Source organism: Triturus cristatus, chromosome 7 (assembly GCF_964204655.1).
Source record: "Triturus cristatus chromosome 7, aTriCri1.1, whole genome shotgun sequence".
NCBI lineage: Eukaryota > Metazoa > Chordata > Amphibia > Caudata > Salamandridae > Triturus > Triturus cristatus.
In genome coordinates this window covers 1,284,049,087-1,284,064,710 of record NC_140590.1, presented here as the reverse complement: position 1 = coordinate 1,284,064,710, position 15,624 = coordinate 1,284,049,087, and the positions used below count along the sequence as shown (strand labels likewise).

The 15,624-nt window shown below is 42.1% G+C and overlaps 2 protein-coding genes across 7 annotated transcripts in view; both read left to right on the top strand.

The window, feature by feature from the left end:
- LOC146811889 (sulfotransferase 1 family member D1-like) overlaps nucleotides 1-1,244 on the top strand; it is a 502,151-nt gene extending 500,907 nt beyond the window's left edge. For all 6 annotated transcript variants that reach the window (XM_085618852.1, XM_085618849.1, XM_085618853.1 and 3 more), the window contains one exon: nucleotides 775-1,244. In XM_085618852.1, the coding sequence (XP_085474978.1) occupies nucleotides 775-887 (113 nt within the window). In that variant the 3' untranslated portion in view covers nucleotides 888-1,244. The remainder of the gene's footprint in view (nucleotides 1-774) is intronic.
- Nucleotides 1,245-1,635: 391 nt separating this feature from the next.
- LOC146811888 (sulfotransferase 1C1-like) lies at nucleotides 1,636-15,357 on the top strand. The gene is made up of 5 exons (XM_085618856.1): nucleotides 1,636-2,018; nucleotides 2,136-2,190; nucleotides 8,566-8,660; nucleotides 8,763-8,943; nucleotides 14,888-15,357. Exons 1-5 carry the CDS (start codon nucleotides 1,893-1,895, stop codon nucleotides 14,998-15,000), a joined length of 570 nt encoding a protein of 189 aa, XP_085474982.1. The 5' UTR covers nucleotides 1,636-1,892; the 3' UTR covers nucleotides 15,001-15,357.
- Nucleotides 15,358-15,624: the final 267 nt, after the last annotated feature.

Here is a 15,624-nt window from a genome sequence, read left to right as displayed (position 1 = left end):
TTACATGTAGAGCAGAGTTTGAACTGTATATGGATATATGTATGCGTAGGTTAGCTGGAAAAAAGCTATATCTCCACATTACTCTCTGAAAAATAAAATTTCCTGGCACACAAATAATAACTTTCACCCAAACGTCAAATAAGTTTCCAGTACTCAGCAAGTAGAGAAAAAGCCTGATCTTTAGCCTACTTATACCATGGCAAAGAGTTCTGATAACAAAAGCACATTGTAATAAAGTGTACATCCAATTGCACACGATACAATTGCAGAGGTATCCTACATAGGTCCAATGCATTTCCTCCATTGAAAAGAAACCATTGTCATTTATTTTATAGTTTGGTGCGAACCGCAAAATCAAATGTATTTGCATCATCATCCCTTATTGATTCAGTTTTAGACTCTGGTAAATGAAATGTTGCTTAGCTACTGTACAATCATCCCATAGTATCTGCACATTTTTCATATATAAAAGCTTTTCAATAGCTTATTCACTTCACATGAGCATAAATTAAATATTGAGGAAGGGCAGAGTATTTCAGACAATTTTAGCCACTAAGAACAATTTTAATATGTGCCAAATTGTTATTCTGTGTTAAAAAGTATTAATTTGATTCCAATAATGTAAAATTTCTTACACTTTTCAAACAGTGAAAAAGAGTACTTTTGAGTTATATAATAATGAATTATATTTATGCGTCAAGCGATGAACCATGTGGTCTCTTATCTGATGTCCCTGATATTACCATATTATTCTATTTCTCGCCACCTCCACAGGGATCGCTGGAGATTGGAAGAACCACTTTACTGTAGCCCAAAACGAACGATTCGAGGAAGACTACCAAAAGAAAATGGCAGGGTCCGGCCCGAAGTTCAGGAATGAGCTTTAAGACCCAACCCTCTGCCCAACCCATATTTCAGTGCCATGTGAAGCCTCTCATTCAGTTGCAACCAGGAACTTTGGCCAACAGTGTTTGCAGGAATGGACTTTCTTGAAAGTTTCTTAGTTTAGATTTGCAGCAGGTTGATTGCTACTCCTAATATCTAAGCGAAATCTGCAGGTTCAGAAGCTTCGAGCCTGGATGTCCCCATCAGTAGTTATGTGCTCCGTGTATGAACAAAATTATGCTGAGCAACACTGAGTTTAGTCATAGTGCTTACATTTTAAGCATTTAATGGCTCAGAGGTGCTCCAAATTGTGTTGTGCACTGCAAAATTGTTTTAAATAAATATGGTTCCACTGGCAATTTGTGTGACACTGGGGTGGAATGGTTCTCATAGCTCCTATTGGCCCCAGACTGGCTCGCTATTGATGTGCTGCAATCTTGAGTTATTCCAATTTAACAATGCTTTCTTACATCAAGTTAGAAATATCTTTAGTTGCGCACACAATCATCAGGAGACACATTCTAAAGTTTCCGAAACTCTGGAAGTAGTCTCTAATAATCTTTTTACTTAGCTTCAATAAAAAATCTCCAATAATCTCAGTCCAGGTCTTCCTCATCACAGTGCTTAGCACGGGGTGTGATCACATTCAGGACACACATTTTGGGTGTAAATTGTGCAAGGTTTGCAATGTGCACCGTTGCTCTTAATTACTTGGAATGGGACATAAAACAAAAAGAAAATGTTATTCACCCATTTTGATATGTCTAAAGAGCTCATTTGCAGATACCTGTGATTTGTGCACTTACCATTCGGTACCTTAATGATATTTAGCCATGTCAAGGAGGCAGGATTTCAAAACCTAATTTAGATCAAATATTTCCCCCTTTAACCCACCTCCATGGTTGTTTCTTCCCCTTCTTGAACCCAGTAAAAGATTGAGATTCCGCAACCAACTATGAAACCAAACCAAATGTAAACACCCAGGGAAAATACCCCAAGAGACACAAATGACATCGCTCTCTCCTTCTAGCACCAGGTGTGTGCCAGACACCCAAAGGCAAGACAAGATGGGAGACGGACTTGGGCACAGTTTTCTCAGACAAACACTGGACAATGGCTTCAGGCAAAAACAAGTGGGTATCCCGTAGCACCCGCCTTAAATTCACACAATTCAACTACCTCCATCAAACACACCTCTCTCCCCATCGCCTCCATGCGATGTTTCCAGTAACTCTTTCCATTTGCCCTAGGGGCAGATATACAGATGCCACATTTCTACAACCTCTGTTCGGAGCCTGGACCCAGGTAATGGAGCTTATTTCTGCAGTGTTTGATTTACAGCTTTCTCTGGATCCAGAATTGTGTTTCTTGGAGATCACTAAACATGTGAAACGCTCTAAGCATTGCTTTTAAATGGCAGAATTAGCGTCAGCATTATTTAAATGGCTAAAAGCTATGTCTTGGAAAGTGGCTCAGCCGCCAGAAGTCTCTGTATGGTTTGGGATGACATAAATGGGCAGTCGCAAAGGCAAGTGTTATATCGTCTGCCTCATGGGGCGCGGGGCATCACGCTCTGGGACACATGTGCAGAAGTTCTTTGACAAATTGCACTTCTTCTTCTTCTTCACCACCCTCCCTGTTGATCTCAAGTATCTCTCCCCTAGCCGTCCTCTCCCCCCCCCTGAGGCATAACTGCTGGACTGCTGTGCACAGCAAGGTGTTGCTCCCCATATACAATACACAATAAACTTTCTCACCCACCTCAGCACACCTGAACGCTGTTAATGTGTACTATGTTTCCTGTAACCTCCTCATTACTCTCTCTATGCCAATGGGGAGGTTCCTCCTACATACTAGCCAATATTGTTTATTTTTGTTGATGATATTGGTGATCTCTAATGGTATTAGCTTCTTACATAATGCTTGGATGTATCAGCTTAAGCATGAATCCCCAATCATTGTAGTTCTCTGAGACCCTTGCTTTCTTGTAATGTTGCTTGATTGCATTCCTCCTTCATTTCCAAGACCTATTGTGGCCTATCATGTCTTTGTTTGTACCTTGAAGATTTCTTAAAAAAGAGAGGGACCCTTTGAGACCCAAAGGACTAGGATTCAAACAGAAATTCTAAATTAGGCGTCCTCTGGAAATACTAAATTGTAGTTACAACTTACACAGTATTCCTTCACAGACAACACAACCATTTGTCCAATCACTATTACGCATTCACTCAAGGGTATCACTGTAAATACCAATGGTCTACGTGTTGGCACAGAAACTTACAATTGATGCACTGATAAGCTGACTTTATTAAAATTGAAATACAAAATTAAAAACATTTCATCTGAGAAACAAGTATCAAGCACTAAAAATAACAATTTCACAAAATTTTCTTTAGAAACACAACACGAGAGATGATAAAGACATTACATTTCTGTTATTAGGTACCACAACCACTACCAAAGACTGTACACCCCAATGTTTCAAAATTCATCAGCAGGTCCAACTATTACTAAACCTTCGAAACGCGTCTACGCCTGTCCACCATAAACTCACTGCTCTCAATTCACCCCAAATGCTGATGAATTTTGAAACATTGGGGTGTTTGTGTACAGTCTAGTGATTGGACGAATGGTTGTGCTGTCTGTGAAGGAATACTGTGTAAGTTGTAACTACTATTTAGTACTGCCAGAGGACGCCTAATTTTAATTTCTGTACCTTGAAGATGCCAAAAAGAGATTTAATAAAAAAAATGATATGGCTCACTCTTACTGAAGAAAAGAGTAATTTAAAAGGTTCCAGCTGCAGAAAGGCGACCATGGGCTTGCAGTGTGATCTACTAGAAGGATATGTTGCAGTGATTCTGCTCATGCACAGAACTATGCGCAGGAAACCAGGACCTCAGTGAATTGCGGTATACCAAAAACTCACCTCAGTACCCAGAACCCCAATCCGACTAGCATCAGTGTCCCATTCGTCCTCTGTATCCTCTCGGAGCTCCCAATGTATAGACAACCCAGAACAAGCAACTTAGAGTACTCTCAGGAATGGTGGGAATCAGAAATACCTGTTTGTTATTATTCTCATATCAGTCCACAACAAGAGTAATCAGAGACACAGTAAAGTTTAAAATGTTTATTTTATAAACTACGTGTCCTAAGATGCAGTACTTTGGCTAACATAAGCAGACAAATGATTAAAATTAAAACCATCAGCATTGTTACAATACCATAGAAGATGAAGGGAGAAATCATAATACAAATTACAGTGGAATACAACCACCCTCCCTTCACTAGTGAGCTAGTATTATTATACTAATAGAAGGTCTCTAGGTTTGAATGTGGAACCCCATACCGTAACGATCAGCTTAGGTGAATCACATCACAGGATCAGCTTTGCTCTGCGCCTGGAAAAGTTCTTCTCCAGAATGAATGTCTAATGCATGCAAACTGCAATATTAAAGGCTCTCGACTTTCAGATATTTGCAGCTGTGTGCGTGTTATGGCTAGAGCGTGAGCCGATCAACCTGAGCTCAAAAACATACATTGTTTGGTGGCTCAGACTGTTTCTGCACACAATGTTCAGACCAAGGTCGCAGTGCACGTCTAGGGATGTGAACAACAGACAGTTCTCATGTGAAGAAAAGGCATTCAAGCAGTTTTCAAAAAATAACATGTACCTGCAGTGTTGTGTGCAAAAGCAGCAAAAGTGGCAAGATGGCGTTTCTAACATCTAAGGCGCTTATGCTAACATAGCAATGTACCTATCTAAAACGCGGCCTCCACTACACCCTCCCTTGATCGGACCATGACCTATTAGGGATACAATTAAAAGAACGCAGAGTTCAAGTGCGACAGAGCGGAACCAAGTGCATGTATTGGAAATCCAAATAAAGGGAAGTGATAGTTCGAAGAAGAAAAAAAAACAAAACCAAAAAGAATGAAGGGAAAAAAAGGAAACGGAAAATCGTAACATCTTGCAAAGGCTCAGCGAGCCCAAATGTCGAATCCAAAAAATAAAAATGTGTGTGTGGGTCGCACACAGAAAGTTGGACAACATCCAAGTTAATCCATCAGCGTGTAAGCACAGTAAGTAGCGACAGCTTCCAAGAGGAAGTCATTGTTACGGTCTGTAAAAGTTTCTGCCATCCAGTCTAACAAGGTAAACGAACATGCATGTTCCTCGACAACTGGGGCCTCTAGCACAATCAGAGGACAACTGGCGTGTTCTTCAAGTTAACTTCCTGCCAAGAAGTTGTACGCTGCCGTACCGATGTCCCAATTCCCTAGGACTCCATGTGCCGCTCCACAGGCCATAATCCTGACACCAGAACAGTCCAACTCATGAGCCACTAAGGGACTCATCAGTCGGTCATAATTCGGGGCAGGAGACACCGAGTTCGACAAGCACAAATCCAGAGCCCATTCGAAAGGACAATCTAGGCAATGAAAAACAGGTTGTACGCAAGTAAAGTAGGAAAACCGGAAGGACAATCCATAGGCTATGTTCAGGGTTTCCAGTGGTAATGTTCCATAATATTCAAGCATCCGGTTACGAAGATGGAGCAGCCGCGACAGGCTGTTGTGTGACACAAATTGTGCAGCCATTGCGCAGTAAGCAAACCAACAACAGCACACCAGCAGTGAGGGCGAGAATCAACGGGAGCCCGCCAAAGACGCTGGAAAAAATCGAATGAAAAAATGCCGGAATCACAGCAAAAATAGTTTGGAAGGAGGTCACGAGGCCGGAGCCCACAATTTTGAAAAAATGCGCCAAGCCAGTTGTTGACGAGGCATTAAATATAGTTTAGTTTATAGTATTTAAGAGCGCATGCACCTCTGTGCGGGTGTTTGCTACGTGAAGGAAAAATGTTTCACGGGAAGAAGTCAGAGCGACTTCTTTTTGAGACAATAGAGCCCTTATTCTGCTCATCTTGTTGAACTCTGCTTTCAAGGTTGGAATGGAAGGCCAGATGGATACATCCAGCCGCCCATGCGGGGGTGGGAAAAGGACATTTTTACAGCAGACTACTCTCTGTGATACAGTCACAATGTAGGGAATTCCCACTAGCATCCCGCAGCAAGCCAAGTTATTTAAAAGCAAGTAACTACCGTTAGCTAGCAACGTGAAAGAGGGTGTAATAGCTGGCACCGGAATACCTTTCAGGACGCATGCCAAATTAGGTGCTAGCACATTGCACGCGCCATGCAATTGGATGTGCCTACAGACTACAGAGTGATCAGGTGTGGAAGTGCATTCCTCACCCTTCAAATAAACTTCTTTACCTTCTCTCATGCACCTGTATGTAAATGGGAGTGACCAAACCTCATGCAGGAAAGCAGTACCCAACGGTTCATATCTGCCTAGGGCATAATGTTTCATGCACAAACTGAATTTAAACAAAGGAAATGGTAATGTGATTTACCCGTGTATAAGCCACACAGCAGAGCTCAATTCGGCCACAGAGTAAGGCAAAGGTTCTAACTTTTCAATATGCAGTAATGAGTATGTTCCATCTTTCATGGACATGAATTGTTGTTTCGCAATTAGATTAAAGGGAAGGAATAAAGATGAAGTATTCATGTAGTCCCAGGGGATTTTCCCAGCCTTTAACGTTGGCAAAGTCCATACAAACTGCATTATAGAACGTAATTGATTTTGACCATGATACAAAACAGACATATCATCCTGCACAATATCAACAACAGATGAAACAATATTATCTAATGTGTAAATTCTGGAAGAAAGGGTGTTAATGCTATTATCGATAACAGCCAGAACTTTTTCCAAATTGGCCTGATCAATGGCTCTTAATCTGGAAGCCGCTTCAATTTGAGACAATTTCCAAACTTCGTTATAAACAGCATACAACCACCTTTTGGACCTGCCACCTACAGGACCCTTAACAAAATCATTCAAATCTATTTTGTCATTTAATTTAGATCAATGAAGTTTAACAGATGCTAAGGTGGAATGTTGCAGCCAAGATTGGCATAACTTCCCTACAGAGTAGGTAGTAACAGAATGAGAAGATTCAAAGCGGGGGTCTACGCGAACCTGCGTATACCCAGGTTGTAGACCCAGAAAATGATGTTGACAGGAATCTGAGCTTGTCTGCCAAGTTAACCATCCTTCCGAATGTAATTTGGAAATATTGAAGGATGTATTAGCAATGTATGACTGCAACGCAGCAAGGGACAGATCTGTATGATTATCCCAATTTGGATAAGCACCCAGATCTGGAATAGAGGGGGAATTCAGCTTTTTAGAAGTAGCCAATCCAAAGCAGGTGGTCTGAAAAATAGTAGAATTCAAAAATAATAGGTGGTTTGGGATAAGGCAAGCACGATGCAGAGCCTCAGTCCCTTGCACCTGCCATTTCTTGGAACCCCAAACAGATTTAACATCAATAGTAGCTTTCCACAGGTCATACCCCTCGATAGCCAATTCATCCATAAAGGATTTGGAATACAATAATTTAGTGTGTGTCAGCCAAACCTTCGAGGAAGCTTCTACTGCCACTTTAAAATAAAAAGCGGCAGGTTTTGAAACACTGAAATCAGTAAAATAAGCAAATTTGTTCACCAATGTATTGGAGCTGCCTTGCATTGGCGTCCGACAATGTTCCCATTGCGTATAATTTACAAAATTTCGAAACGTATTGGCTTTATGTAGGAAATGATTGCCATAATGTTGATAGCAAAACAGTTCCCCATAATTAGCAGTGTCCCAATACAAATCTTCAGCATCAAATGCGGTATAATATTTCAAATCAGAAAACAGTGCCTCTATGGCCTGAACATCCCAATCATCAGAGCGGATGTTTTGTTTCACTACATCACCCATTGAAACTCGAAGAACATTTGGAACATTAATACCCTCAGTGGGTCCATGAATTTGGAATTTAACAGCATCCCACACAATCCTATCTAACACAGGCCAGGCAGTAATATTTACAAAAGTCTGGTCCCTCTTCATGATGTGTGATGAGGAGTGGGGGGCCAAAGTTTACATTTAGAACGAATGTATTTTCTGTGTTTTTAAGTAAAGGATACTGACAATAAACAGCACAGAAAGATGAATTAGAAACAACTGACATACATTTGTAGCCATCAATTGATCACTACAACCCGTGCAGGCGTAGAAGGTTAGTGATTATTTGGCCGCCTTGCCAAGATGTGATAATATTTCAAAAGAGGAAGTTACCTGACCAATTAAAATTTTTAAAAAAAATTAAAATTAAAAAAATTCACCTGAATTTACTATGTAACTATAGTGCCCTTGTTGATTGGTGTCTGCTATTACAACGTACCCTCAATGGGTGCTATGTAGTTTTCCTTACTTCATTGCCTCCTCTTACTTGTGAAAGTCACTGTCCTTCTGACATCCTCACTACTGACCTCCCCTTGACTTATTTGCTAACTCTTTCCTCATTATACTCCCTTATAATTTACCCATCAATTTTCTTATGCCTTCCCATCCCTCACTTATTTCGTTCTCTGTGCACATTTCTCTTCCTCCACTTATCTCTACTAATGTGCTTTTGTTATGCCATGTGCTGTAATTTGACATTGGCATGCGGCTCTTGCTTTCTGTTTTGCTAGCATTTTTGGAAGGTGCCTTTTTCTGTTTAACTGTCTCTCAATGTCTCCAATTCATGCCCTGCCTTTGGTCCCATGCAGTTGTCTTTGGCTCCTGGTATGACCACGTGAAAGGATGGTGGGAGAAACAAAACAACTGCCGAATCCTCTATCTCTTCTATGAAGACATGAAAGAGGTGAGACTGGAGATGTGCTCTCATGATTGATCTTTCCCAAACCCTGGTTTCTGTCTGCTACCCTGAAAGCAACATGTCCATCTGTCTTCCCCAACCCCACAGGACCCAAAGCGTGAGATCCGGAGGATTCTGCAATTCTTGGAGAAGAACATCAGCGAGGAAGCTCTGGAGAAGATCGTTCACCTCACAAGCTTCCAAGAGATGAAGTCAAACCCAATGGCCAATTACTCATTGACACCCAAGCACATCATGAACCACACTATCTCGCCATTCATGAGGAAAGGTGAGGATGTCTTGAAGTGTTGCTCTTTCTCTTATTTTTACTTCATCTATAGTGACCCTTGTGATACCAGATCGGCATGTCCCCTCACACAGATCACCGTCAAACAGGTTGCTGGTGGATCTTCACCAGATCCAGCATTCTTTCAGATTCTCTTTCTCTAGGAAAACACACTATCCCGCCTATAAAGGTTGAAGTTCAAAGACTGGGGGATACTGGGAAAATGATATAGTGAATCACACCACACCTAAATTAAGTTATTTAGTAAATTCTGGTAGAGGCGCTTGCATCCCTGCTGAACTAAAGGCCTACTAATCTCCTTTGCACAGGGTTTTGGTGGAATTTTACAAGCCTAACTCCTCATTATAAGAAATTCGCAACCAGCTGACATAGAATACACATAAGAACCAAAATCACTTTTCCGCACACCACAACCGAATCACAAGACGTATTGTTCACACTCATTAGTTCAAGCCTGTCTCGATGACAGACACTTACTTTTAGTTAAGCACAGCCTTTAGGTGACGCCGGCACAGTAGGACTTAGACAGAAGGGGCCTGTGAGAAGTTGGCCTGGCATATGCTGGTCACTAGTTATAGTGGCCACCTTGCACCAGTCCAATTCGACTCTTATGGTAGATAGGTTTAAGACAATCTTTTAAAGAAAGCTATCCTAGTGGTAGCTGTGGAGAGCAGCCTTCAGGCTAAGCCTCAGAGGAATGTAAAGCAGCTTTTTTTACCTTATAATCTCTTGAATTACCAAATGAAAGGACACCACACAGGTATATATATCAAATATATATGTATTTACTTCTAGATACACTCTACTAATCTCTTTATGAGATTAGAAGCCAGGAACACATTCAAATATCAACGTTTCACAATAAGTTAAGCACAAATATGGCTGGGGCCCTAGGGGCGTACCAGACCATATACTAAAAAAGAGGTTTAGGAAAGTTGACTTGCAGAATGACAAGGCCTAGGGCCAGTAGAATCGCTGGGGCTTCACTACTGCAGTGAAAGCAGGTAAGTAACAGACCCACGGGAGACGCATGCAGTGTGTGAACACAGCCGCGGGTTCCCTATTGATTACAATGGAGCAAGTCGCGGTTTGAGTTTGAAAGTTTTAGGGTACTTCGAGGAAGTCTACAAGCAAGCCACTTACAAGGTAAGTAATTCGAGGGCCAACACACACTAGGGCACCGGAGTGCACGAGTTACCTCACCCAGGGAAGCCGGGTGCATAGGTGTCTTTTGGTGTCGGGTCGCGTCGCTGTTTTCTATGGAGACCAAAGAAGATTTGCTGCTTGCGAAGACTGAAGAAGTATCCGGTGGAATCCAAGGCTGGATTCTAGATGCAGATGACCTGAAAATTGAAGGGACAGTGTTCACAGTCACTTGCCAGTGACCCGGGGCCAGGAAGATGGATGCCCACGGATGTCGGGTGATTTCAGGTGATCAAGGGTGTTTTAACTCTTCGCTCACGAGGTCAAGGAGAGATCGACGATGACCAGCAGCTGGATTCAGAGTGTCCCACAACGTCTGCAGCTGACTGCGGTGTCGGCAACCGAATTGGAGCCAACAAGCCTTGGCAACAGCAAGTCTCATGGAAAGTAAATTTAGTCAATGGTGCAGACCACCAAGGTCTGAGAGACTCACCCAGCGACAGTGAGTGAGGGCAGGCCTGGAGCAACCAGGGGAGCCCTTTTAGTTGATAAGAAAGTCTTCGGGGGACCCACAAGCCAACGGGCAAGTGATCGCAAAGACGCCTCTTGAGGAAATGCTTCACAGAAGCCCACAGTCACTCGGGATGGGGTAGGCCTCTGATTTTCGCTGCAAAACCTGCTGGAGGCTTGGGCTACAAGTGGTCCAAAGCACAAGTTCGTAGAACGTCATGAAGGGGTTGCACTCGACAATAGTGCACAGTTCCCAGGTATTGCGGTTCCTCGTCACTCGTGGGGTCCACTCGCCTCAGCTCTGCTGGGGACACACAATGGCCATCGAGAAGTCAGGAAATCCACTTCCGGGGCTGCAGGGACTTCGTACTCCACCAGGAGCGGGAAAGTTTGCGACCATTGATTCAAGTTTTAGTGCCTGCTAAGCAGGGGAGTCACTCCTTGACTTCAAGGGAGATTCTTCCATCTTCCAAAGGTAGTGGAACGTCGAAGGACCAGGATACTTCTTGTAAAGCATCATCCAGGCTTATCTACTTTGCAATGGCAAGGTTTCCTATCTTATACTGAAGATAGGGGAGGGACTAGCTCTATGACCACTCCTCTGGGAGGGTCAGTGTAGGGGGTGGTTACACCCACTTCCCTTTGTCCAGTTTCTTGCCAGAGCAGGGACAGGTAGCCCCTGAACCGGTTTGAGCTGGCCTATGCACGAGGAGCCTACTGCTCCCCCAGTGAAGGACTTCAAAGCACTCTAGGAGTGCACCCACCCAGCCCCAATCCACTAAATCCTGTCTGGAAGGTGGTGACACCTCCCTGTGACAGGATGCCTATTGTTGGGCCTCCTCCACTGCGAGTTTCAGTCAGCAGCAGGAGGGCAGCCCAGTGTCTGTGCTGGTGCCATCCATTTTGTGATGCCAGTGCTCTTTCAGATTTCTACCGTGTTACCACAGTAGGCACATGTTGTCCCCTCTAGAAGGGTGGGATCATGCTCCCACATCATGGACTGATGTGGGGGTATGATTCCAAGTTGTTTGACACCAATCACGACATGTTTTGATGCAGTCATTCCAAAGTTAGCATTTATAATGCACTTAAGAGTATATGGTTTAACCGCATCAACAAACAGCCACAAGGAATAGACCCTGCCAGCTGCAGAGGGACCCTGCTCAGGCAGAGGCACCCCCTCACATTGTAAACCAAGCACCCTGCCCTCGGGATTGATAGGGCCTGCCTTAGGGGTGACTGATAGGTTTATATGTGTGTGTATGGTGAGATATAGGAACCTATACCTCAGTGAGGAGTGCTAACACTACCTCACCCAGGCTGCAGTAGCAGGCCTGTGGTGTCAGATTTAGTCTGCTTCCCAGGGGTGGCATAATACATGCTTCAGCCCCTGGTAGGCCTGTGAAGTACCTATGCCCTTGGTACCTAGGGTACCATATACTAGGGGCTCATAAGGTACCACAGTATCCAATCACTAGTGCATCTAATATGCACTCCAAGTTGTTTAGAGAGAACAGAGAGACTGGGGCCCTGATTACCAGGGACCCAGCCAGACTATAGCCAGAAACCAGTGTATACATCAGAAAAAAGTGGGGGCAACATAAGTGCAGATCCTACTCTCCTACAGGGCCAAAAAATATGTAGTACAGCAATATCTTTTCTAGCTGTTGAGGAAGATTCTTGTTCTACTCGTGGGAGACAATTGTTTTTATATTTTCATTCTCTGCCTGTAACCCTCTGGAAGAGAAAACAACCAAGATCGGTGTGCTCCCTGATATGGAGTCAGGGAAAAGTCTGTCTGGAGAGTTAAAAAAGAATCAGAAATTAATTTATTTTCTACTTTGAATGAACTTAAACTTTGGACCCTGTAAAAGATAAACCAGTATTTGATTTCTGAGCCACCTGGAATGTATTCTTGCTGCTGTCCCTACAGGAGTAGGAACAGTTCTGGGCCTGGATGTCTTTGTCCTCAAGCGGTGTGTAATTTTTTATTCCAGGAAATGTTTTCAAAGTTTCTGCTTTTCACCATTTGCGCTGTCTCCCTGTTTTACGTTTCGTTTTACCCATGAAAAGCTTTCCTGCACATTACGAGATTATGCACACACTGAGAACATTTTCGGGCTAATTAAACCCAGCTGTAAAGGATAATGTATGCAGAATATTGTTTACAAGTGTACCTTTTGTAGACTTTTACTTTGTAATGGCAGATGTGTACAGAATTCCCATCTTTCACACCTATAATTGTTGCAAAAGTTAATATTTTTACAGAAATAGGCAGAAAGCATAAACATGTAACTACATGAAGTTCCAAAGTTTTTTGTAGACCTTCACAAAGGTAAGGAGAAGAAAAACCTTTGCGGCTTCACACTTTAGTGCAGTACCATGGACAAGCTGAAAACCATAGCAGCATTTCTGGCCTCTCTGGAGTGGGCTCCTGAAGCTGCCTCCAGGAGTAGTAGAACCTGAACTGGATTCCTATTCCTCAAGGAATGGGTCAGTATTCATTCCCTTGTGGAGGAGACGTTGGTTTTCTGGTGCTTGCTGGAATGGATTCTCATGAGGTAAAATATTTTGCACTAGGGCTTGGAATGAACTCTGAACGCAGTTTCTGCAGGTGAAGAGTTCTAACGGTATTCTGGGACTTCAGAGATATGACTGAGTGACCTGGTCTGGGAAAGAAGAGAGTAAACCAGATTGCCATGCCCACTGGAGTGAACTTAGGAGGACAAGTGGGAGTCCCTGACTAATGCTCTGAAGATGTAGCTTCTTATAAACCCTATGCTTCTCTCCTGTTACTAAGGAGGCTCAGTGGGTTACTGCGCTAGCTTAAGAGATCCAATTAACCTTCGAGTGAGAGAGTCTATTTCCGCTAGGCCAACTCAGTCTGCCTTCCTTCTTAATAAAACTGAAACACCAATTTATAAAATGTAAATTATTTAGATGTGGATATTAATTAAGTAGCACTTCTTAATTTCCTTTAGCATTCAAACGTATATTATCAATATAAAGAACAATCATGCATGAGAATGTCTTCATAGATTACTTGTGGAATCTACACCTATCTTATTCTAGCATGTTATACTGAGTAAAAAATACATAAAAAGTGTATAATTAACTTCAGTCATCTATGCCTGTCAGAAGGGGCCTCCCACTCATCTTCATTCAGACTCAGCCATACCATTCATTGACTTTGAACTTGAAGCCATTTCAGGTTTTTTTTCCTGACAGTGGCAAGATTTCTTGTCTATAGATAGCAAATGTAGGAACGGCTATTGAATAGCCTTAAAAGACGAAGAAGAATGTCACTTTGTTGTTTTTGAAGATAGAAGAAACTGATACAAAGACAAATCTTTGCTACAGGTCACTGTAGTAGAGAATGCAGGTTTGAAATGTGAAAGGTATTTTACCATATACAATAGCTATATGTTCAATCAGTTTCTTAAATCTCTGAAGTTTCAGCTAGCGATTGAGAAGTTGCTCGAAATCACCGGAGTCCTGTTTACATGTAGAGCAGAGTTTGAACTGTATATGGATATATGTATGCGTAGGTTAGCTGGAAAAAAGCTATATCTCCACATTACTCTCTGAAAAATAAAATTTCCTGGCACACAAATAATAACTTTCACCCAAACGTCAAATAAGTTTCCAGTACTCAGCAAGTAGAGAAAAAGCCTGATCTTTAGCCTACTTATACCATGGCAAAGAGTTCTGATAACAAAAGCACATTGTAATAAAGTGTACATCCAATTGCACACGATACAATTGCAGAGGTATCCTACATAGGTCCAATGCATTTCCTCCATTGAAAAGAAACCATTGTCATTTATTTTATAGTTTGGTGCGAACCGCAAAATCAAATGTATTTGCATCATCATCCCTTATTGATTCAGTTTTAGACTCTGGTAAATGAAATGTTGCTTAGCTACTGTACAATCATCCCATAGTATCTGCACATTTTTCATATATAAAAGCTTTTCAATAGCTTATTCACTTCACATGAGCATAAATTAAATATTGAGGAAGGGCAGAGTATTTCAGACAATTTTAGCCACTAAGAACAATTTTAATATGTGCCAAATTGTTATTCTGTGTTAAAAAGTATTAATTTGATTCCAATAATGTAAAATTTCTTACACTTTTCAAACAGTGAAAAAGAGTACTTTTGAGTTATATAATAATGAATTATATTTATGCGTCAAGCGATGAACCATGTGGTCTCTTATCTGATGTCCCTGATATTACCATATTATTCTATTTCTCGCCACCTCCACAGGGATCGCTGGAGATTGGAAGAACCACTTTACTGTAGCCCAAAACGAACGATTCGAGGAAGACTACCAAAAGAAAATGGCAGGGTCCGGCCCGAAGTTCAGGAATGAGCTTTAAGACCCAACCCTCTGCCCAACCCATATTTCAGTGCCATGTGAAGCCTCTCATTCAGTTGCAACCAGGAACTTTGGCCAACAGTGTTTGCAGGAATGGACTTTCTTGAAAGTTTCTTAGTTTAGATTTGCAGCAGGTTGATTGCTACTCCTAATATCTAAGCGAAATCTGCAGGTTCAGAAGCTTCGAGCCTGGATGTCCCCATCAGTAGTTATGTGCTCCGTGTATGAACAAAATTATGCTGAGCAACACTGAGTTTAGTCATAGTGCTTACATTTTAAGCATTTAATGGCTCAGAGGTGCTCCAAATTGTGTTGTGCACTGCAAAATTGTTTTAAATAAATATGGTTCCACTGGCAATTTGTGTGACACTGGGGTGGAATGGTTCTCATAGCTCCTATTGGCCCCAGACTGGCTCGCTATTGATGTGCTGCAATCTTGAGTTATTCCAATTTAACAATGCTTTCTTACATCAAGTTAGAAATATCTTTAGTTGCGCACACAATCATCAGGAGACACATTCTAAAGTTTCCGAAACTCTGGAAGTAGTCTCTAATAATCTTTTTACTTAGCTTCAATAAAAAATCTCCAATAATCTCAGTCCAGGTCTTCCTCATCACAGTGCTT